Source organism: Harpia harpyja, chromosome 3 (assembly GCF_026419915.1).
Source record: "Harpia harpyja isolate bHarHar1 chromosome 3, bHarHar1 primary haplotype, whole genome shotgun sequence".
In the NCBI taxonomy this organism is placed as follows: Eukaryota; Metazoa; Chordata; class Aves; order Accipitriformes; family Accipitridae; genus Harpia; species Harpia harpyja.
The window spans coordinates 44684971-44692798 of record NC_068942.1 but is presented as its reverse complement, the minus strand read 5'-3'; the positions used below and the strand labels follow the sequence as shown (position 1 = coordinate 44692798).

The 7828-nt window shown below is 55.9% G+C and overlaps 1 protein-coding gene across 3 annotated transcripts in view; it reads left to right on the top strand.

The window, feature by feature from the left end:
* Positions 1 to 2287: 2287 nt before the first annotated feature.
* GALNT16 (polypeptide N-acetylgalactosaminyltransferase 16) overlaps positions 2288 to 7828 on the top strand; it is an 81019-nt gene continuing 75478 nt past the window's right edge. For 2 of the 3 annotated variants that reach the window (XM_052782359.1, XM_052782358.1), the window contains exon 1: positions 2288 to 2654. In XM_052782359.1, coding sequence (XP_052638319.1) covers positions 2439 to 2654 — 216 coding nt within the window. In that variant the 5' untranslated portion in view covers positions 2288 to 2438. The remainder of the gene's footprint in view (positions 2655 to 7828) is intronic. The other variant, XM_052782360.1, reaches the window with a different exon arrangement.

Sequence of the window (7828 nt, the reverse complement as noted above, 5' to 3'; positions counted from 1 at the left end):
GCTCTGGGCAGGGGGGGAAGGCTTGGGCCAGCCCTAAGAGGGTGAGCCTGTACTGTACTATGGACAAGGTACTGGGATTTATTAGTAGATGGCAAATGTTAGACTGCACTTGCAAAATTGAAGTGGTGATGCTGTGAAAACGCAGGGCTCCTCCTGCCCTTGTTCTGCATAGGGAATAGAGTGCAAGGTGTCTTTGCCCAGAAGGTGGTATCTGCTCTGGAAACGGAAGAGTGCTCAAAATTATCTTGTCCCTGGAGAATCTGAAGAGTCAGGGAACTAGGTTTCTTCTGAGCACAAAAGAGGAGATGCTGGGCTGACCTTGCAGGGAACTGTTAGAGGCTTGGCTGAGGCTGAGATGCTTGTGTGGTGGGGATCACCATCAGGATGATTGAAAGTAGTGAATGTGGTGCGGGGAGGCAATTGTGGCAGCACGGCAGCTTATAGGGTGTGCTAGCAGGGAGGGCAACGGGGGAAGAAAATGAATGACTGCAGTGGAAGGGGGAAGCAGCTCTCTTGGAAAGGCAGGAGAAGGCCGTCTGCTTAGTTCAAGTGTTGGGGCAGAGGGTTTTCTCCTGTTTCACACACATTTCTCCATCACCGTTTGAGTAATTTGCTTTTTTGTAGTGAATCTCGCAGGATAGTGAGAAAAGACTAAGAAGGAATCGAGCAAAGTCTGGTATGATATGCACAGTGGTAACAAGGAGGCAGCGTATGGTGCTGGCTCTGCTGTCACAGGGACATGAACATGTCTTTTTCCCGTGTCTTTCCCTTTTCCAAATCCTGGATACAGCTCCTCTGCCTCTCCATGTCCCTCTGCAACCCAGGCAGCTGCTGGATCCAAACCCACATAGGACAGCAGCTGCCCTTTTTTTGTAGGACTGTGAAAGAGACTGAAAACAGTGGGAGCCCAGCTTCCACAGGTCACTTGTACCACTGGGACAAACATGGACTGGGCAGCTTGGACTAATTATATTTTTGTTGATCCCTTGGAGGACTTTTTTTTTGCCTGGAATGCCTCAAACTTCCCCTTGCTGCTGGCTGTGATCAGCCGGCCTGGGAAGCTGTGGGTGGTTGATGGGTTATTGGGAAAGGTACCTAGGAGGATGTAAGATGCTTTGTAACACCGTTCTGCATCAGGAGTGCAGTGTGCTTTGCAGGGAGGTTGGTGTGGAGCCATGCTGTAGCCCTGGGAGGTGGTGGTCCTAGCAATAGCCTTCTGCCCCGAGTGCTAGCACAGTACAAGTCTGACAGATGAATTTCATACTGTGCTGTGCTTCAGGAAACGAGCGGTGTGCGGGTAAACCTGAAAGGGCAATTTAGCAGGGCAGGTTGTAATTACATTTAGAGGGATTTGGCCAGGAGGAAGGTAGGCAAAAAGTAATTTAGAAGCCCTGCTGCCATTTTCTGTGCTGTAATTCAAATCCTCTAATCCCCTCGTCAGGTGCCTTGGAGGCACCCACGTTCTCTAAGCACGCATTTTCACTGGTAGAGTTTTCTCGGTACCTCCTCCTGCTCGCTCAAACCCTTAAGCCCTAGTTGCACAGCAGCTGCACTGTGCCTGAACGTAGCTTGGTTTCACAACCTGGATGGTCCGTTGCCTACGCTGCCTGCAGGGCTGGGTTCAGTGAGCTTTTTACTGCTACAGCTTCGGCAATGCCCTGTAACGTGGAACTGTACCGCTGTTGCCCCTCCACTGCCATGTGTCCCCTCCCGCCGGGCTGGAAAGGCCTGGTGGCTGCAGTGCTTGCCCAGGCACCCAGCCCTTGTGCCAGCGTGGGACTGCCGGGTGGGCCCTGCGGGGGCTTGGGCAGCTCCACTGGCAGCCCACGAGCCACAGCTTCAGCGCTTCTGGGGGTGGGCCCGTCTCCGCGGAGTGGGTGCCGAGGTCCCGCGCCGTGGGCTGCCGCGGGGTACTCGCTGGCCACCTGCCTTACGGCAAAGAGAACCGCGTGGGGCTGGGGCCACCAGGGGCAGGGACCTGGGCTAGCGGTGCAGGAGGGCAGGCCGCCGCCTCACCCGCGTCCCAGCCGCTGCCTCGTGGGGCTGAGCCCGTGTCACCCACCGGCCGCCACGGGGGGCCCCGCCGCCACACGGGAGCACCCGCTTTCCCGGGGCTGCCACCCCCTCCCCGCTTCAGCTGGAGCGCCGGGCGCATCCTCAGCGGCACCCACGCAGGCAGCCGCCCAGCCCCGGCCGGCTGCTCCCCCCGCCGGCCAGGCCGGGTGCAGGAGGAGGAGGAGGCGCGGAGCCCTCCGCCCCCTGCGGCGGAGCGGGGGGGCGAGGCGTTAGGACCCGGCGGCGGCTGGGCGGCGCGGGGCCGGGGCCGGAGCCGGAGCGGTGCGGGGGGAGCCGCCGCGCCGCCGCCTCTCGCCTCCTTCCTCCCGCAGCCGCCCCTGCCCGTCGAGGCAGCGCTCCCAGGCTCCCCCGGGGCGCTCGGCATGAGGAGGATCAGGGCCAATGCCATCGCCATCCTGACCGTCGCCTGGATCCTGGGCACTTTCTACTACTTATGGCAGGACAACAAGCCCCGCTCGGCGGCCGCCGGCAGGTCCGCCGGCAGCGGCGGCGGTAGCAGCAGCGGCAGCGCCCGGAGCGGGCAGAGGGCGGCCGGCAGGCTGGAGCTCCGCCGGGAAGAGAGGACCATCCCCCTCGTCGTGAGTGAGCCGAGCATCCCGCCCTGCCGCGGCGGGGAGGGATGCCGGCCGGGGGGAGCCGCCGCCTCGGGCCGGGGGGGGGGGGGGGAAGAGGGCTTCGCTTTGCCTTCGGGTTGCTTCGTATTTATTTTAGCGTTCGTGCTCGTCACCATGGCAGCCGTGACAATCCGGGAGCAGGGTGGGCAAACCTCGGGGGAATCGAGTAACGCCGTGGGTAAAGTGTTTGCGAGTTGTCTCCGCCGGCTCGCCCGGGCTCTGCTCCTCCGGCTGAGAGCGGCTGCCCTTGGCCGAGGAAAAGGGGGGGGTGAAACAGCTGGGAGGTTTGGGGCTCGCGTTCCAGAGGCGCGTACGTACATATGTATACACACACACATATATATATATACGATCACAGGTTTTTCCCATCGGGACCAGATAAGAGCCGTGACCTCTCACAAGCCCTTCCTCCGGCCAGCTGGGCTCCGGGCGTCGGGCCGGGGGATGCGAGCGGCACTCGCTGGGGGGGACTCACTGTGCGGCTGGTACCAGCCTCTGCCTCGGCTCCCTCCTCTCTGCTGCCAAATGGGGGACCTGGGCGCAGCTCAGGAGTTTTGTCTGTTTTAAGCCAGAGACAGCAGTCTGCGAGTCGGGCTCAGGCTAGGGTTTGGGCAGGGTGCGAGACGGGGGGAGCCTTCGGGGTTCCTTCCTAACCCCAGGGGTGGTAGTGGTGCCCTGGTGTGCTACTGCAAATTTGCTTTGAAAGCCCCCACGCTCTGCCCAACCTGGGTAGCTGTGGGCTCAGTAGTGTGACAAAATCGAGCTCCTGACTTGAGGATGTGCTCTGTCCATGGAGGAGGTTTGTTCTCCTTCAGCCTATGTAATAGCATCAATAAAGTTCTCCCAACTCTTGGCAATAGCTTCATAAAAAATAAACACGCCCCTGGAGCAAAAGTGGCCCATCAGTACCATTCCCAGGAGCGATCGCTGAAGGAGTTCAGGAACTGCACTGTGTGTCACTCTTTGGCTGCAAATCCATTTATCAGCCGTTTACGCACACATGGAAGTGAATAAAAGCAGCAGCCTTGTCGGAGTTGGAGCAGGGGTCAGGTGCTGGGGCTCTCCGCTTCCCTCCTTGACTGGCACTGGGATTTTTGGCCTGTGCCTCTCTTTTCTCCACCTGTAAAGTGGGGGTGGCAGGTGTGGGTGTTTGGGAAGCCGCATGAATGTTTGGAAAATGCAGTCAGAGCAGCCCCAGCCCTCAGGCAGCAGGGTGGAAACCCTTCAGCTGAGACCCCGGGCCATCGCTTGTGGCTGCCGAAACTCAAAAGTCAAAACCGAGGCTCTCGGGCAGAGCGAGGATGTTATTTGCTGCTCCTTAGGGCCGGGGGCTGCCAGCAGTTCGGGTTGCTCTGCTGTGAGACCCTCTATGAAGCAGGACAGTGGAAATGAATATGGTGCTTCCCGTGTGAGTGCTGTTGTTGCTGTAGCCCTTTGGGTGTGCTGGGAAATGCTCTCAGGCTGGCCAGGGCCGAGTTGAACAAACCGAGGATTTGGAGCGCTGCTGCCTGTTGGATTCCACCTTAGCGGTGGGGGAAGCTGCCCCTGAGTCCCTGATTTCTTGCGCGTGCTTGAACATGCTGCTCTGGCAGTTTTATTTCTCCATTCCCCTGCTTATCCCTTCCATTTTTTTATTGCATTTACTTTACTCCCTCTCAGAGGGCTTGTGAGGTTACATGAATCTGTATCGTCTGCCAAGCACCTTAAAATCCTCGGGAGGAGGATGCTGTGGCAGTGCTGCACGTTGTTATATTGCTACCGTTTGGGGGGAGGTGGTATGCACTCATGGCTAACCACAAAGCCTCTCGTTACGAGCTATAGTGCTGTGCCACAGCCGCTCCAAATCTGGTCCTGCTTGCAGAACGACGTAAAGCATCCGAGTTCTGCTCCATGCCTGTAATCCCTCAGCGGGGAAAAATAATCATCCTTTGTCTCTCCTGTCCCTGTGTAACTGGGATCCCAGGATGTGCCAGCCCCCCCTGCCGGGTAAGTCCCACTCCCCCTGGCAGGCAGCGGCTGGGACGAAGGATGACCCTCTCCTGATGCACCTGACAGTGGGGCATGGTGGAAATACCACATCCTGACCTGCCACAATCTGTTTGCATAGAGAAGGGAAACAGGAGGGGTTTGTGGTGTTTGGGCTTCCCCTCGTGCATGCGGAGCGGTTTCCCAAGGGTTTGGTGGGTTGCCGTCAGAGGCAAGCTGGTAAAATGCAATACATGTGCTGCTGTAACTATGCGGTGGCATGGCTATCGGAGAGCCTAACAGGCTTTGCTGCGATGGGAGGCGAATAACGAGCCATCCCGGTCACAGCCCCTGCCTGCACTGCTGGGGCAGAAGCAGGGAAGCAACCGCAGGTGGGCGCAGGGTGGGAAGGTCAGCGGGGGTCTGGGGACAGCACCCCCCACCTGGCAGCGGGGGGGCATCTAGCCAGGGTCCGAGCAGTTGGTCTCATGGGTCGAGTTGAGCGTGTGAGCCGGCGGGGCTGGTTACGCGGGGGCTATAGCTGTGCAAGCGGCCCTCGGCACGCAACCTTCTCTGGCTCCTGGGTGCACGGCGGGCGGGCTGCGGCACTGCCCACCGCCCTCTCCCAGCCAGCGTGGAAAATGTGCCATTTCAGCCGCCCCACTGGAGAAATGATGAATCTAGAGAAGCGGCTGTCCTTTTGCCATGCAGAGCCCTCAACCCTGAGTTCATTCCCCGCAAAGTTAGATTACTTGACTTGATATATAATGGCAGTCTTGTGTAAGAGGAGGCGTGCCTACGCTCCGCCTGCTTCTCATCTCCCTTGGCCTTCTGCAGAGCCACTGAGACAAGCTACCCATTTTGATCCAGCTTTTGGTTTCCTCTGCTCTGCCCGAGTGATGGTGTTGCAGTTCAGGTTTGGGCTCATCTGCAAATAAGGGTGACTCATGTGACTTACGGGTCTCTGGAAAATATTTTTTCAGTGTTCTAAAATTGGCTGCTTTTCTGTCTGGGAAAAAGAAAAAAATCTTGTCTTTCGCGTGAGCGAGTCCAAGAGTTCTGCTCTTGCGTCTATGCTGTGACATTTCAAATCCTAGGCAAATGAAGGTGAATTGCAAGGGTTTTAAAAATTGGAGTGCTTTCTGGGCTTGTGGTTTTTTTCTTTATTCTCTCTCAACATGAAGGAAAAAAAATCACCTTGGAAAAAACTATAGTCAGTTGCAAGTCTCAGCTTGAAACTGGTTTGTTATTTGTTGACCTTATGTTTATTAGCACAACTTTAAACTTAAAACCTGAATGTCTGATTCCTGGAGTCAGCAAGGGAAATCTTTGAATATTAAAGTTGGGGCAGGGGGCTTTCAGAGATCAGTGTCCCAGAAATAGCTCGTGCATTTATAGTAATCCTCCAGATCCTTGCTTTATATCCAGAAATCTTGACATGTGGGGTCTCTGCAACAGCCTCTCCCCAAACAGGTCCTACAGATGCTTGAAATAAAAATGCAGAAATTGGTAAAGGTCAGGGCTGACTCGGTGGCATGCCGAGCCCCTGCATGCTTCCCCTTCCACCCGCCGTGGAGGGTGGAAACACGGGTGAGTACCACAGTCCTGGGAATGCATATTTTTTTCTGTGGAGCACAGCAGTTTCCTATCAACTAGGAGGAGCCCTGGCACCTCTTGCAATTGGTTTGTGTTGGGTGTTTCTGGAGGATGTACTTCTTCCCGGGGCTCTTTTCTGTCCCTCCCAGGCAGGAGGTTGCCTCCTGCTCCTTGGAAATTTCCCGGAGGCAGAAGCTGTGCAATGTGTCTTTTGGAAGGACTTTGGCATCGTTTCCATGCTACGTATGGGCGGTTAATCATTCACCACGTGCTGCTTGTCTGCTTTAGCAGGGCGCTGATGGGCACAGCCCAGGACTCTCTTCTCCCGCCTCTAAAGATTGTAATGTGGGAACCTCGCCCAGCATACCTGTGTCCCAGTGAAGAGAGCAAGGCCATCACTGTCGCGTGGGCAAGGCTTGTTAGTCAGAGGGGTGGCTGGTAGGTAGCTTTGAAGGAGGAATTTTGCTGTTGGCTGACTGTGAGCTGAGGATGGGAGTATTTGTTCCCATTTCCCAGTCAAAACCTGGATGTGAGGCTGCCCGCGGGCTTCTCCAGCTTGCTGACCTGTCTGGGGTGGTAGGAAAGCAGCAATGCACCTGGAAGATGGAGACAGAAGAGTATCATTAGTTAAATGCTCTGAATCGTGTTAGGCTAGTGCCCAAGTGCTCTTTGGAGCAGGTATGTGTCTCTTATCTTTGTCCTGCCAACTTTTGTGACCCGTGTAGCTCCTCTGTGACCCCACTGGAGCCTGTTTGGCAGCTGAGAGACCCCATACTGTAATACTGGCTCAGGTTGCCTGGGCTCAGCTCTCCTGGCTGCTCCCTACCTCTGTGCTCAGCAATGTAAAATGAGCACCAGGGAGATGAGATCAAGGCATCCTTTTCCCTTGTAGCAAAGGGTTTCTAAACGCTCTGCAAACATCGCTGACCTGAGCGTCACCTGCCTGTGGTACGACAGCGAGCGGGAGACTTCTCTGGGACATGCTGCTGAGAACAGGAGGTGTCTGTAGGCATCAAGCATGTTAGTGAGGAAAGATGTCAATCATTTGGTTGCCCCCTCTTGTTTAGCCAAAAAATAGGCAGTGGCTGGGGTTTACCTGCTTCTCCTAGTAGCTGAATTGCTGAGTTTAGCCATACTTGTATTTGTCACCGTGTGAGACCACCTTGACATATGCTCTTCAGACCCTGGTAGACTTAACGAAGTTGGCCAAACAGTGCGCTCTGCTGCATTTGTTTTCTGTTGCCTTTGGCTGTGGGTATCTGAATCCTGTGGAGGAGGTGCCGGCTGATGTTCACCGTTCGTCCACGAACCATTTTATTCCCATCCCTTCGTCACATTCCCTCTGTGCACAGCTTTCAGGGGATGCTCTTTCCCTCACAACAGGGATAAGCTGCAGCTTTCATGGATCAATACCATTTTTCAGGGAGTTGTATCCCACAGGGCTTCTGCGTGTGTGCCTGCCCAAAGGCAGGTCTTGCAGCCTTGGGGATGTAACTCTGGGAACTAAGGTGGATCCTAAATTGAAAAAAAATTAAACAACAAGAGGGGGAAGAGCACTAATTCCTTGCATTGGCATA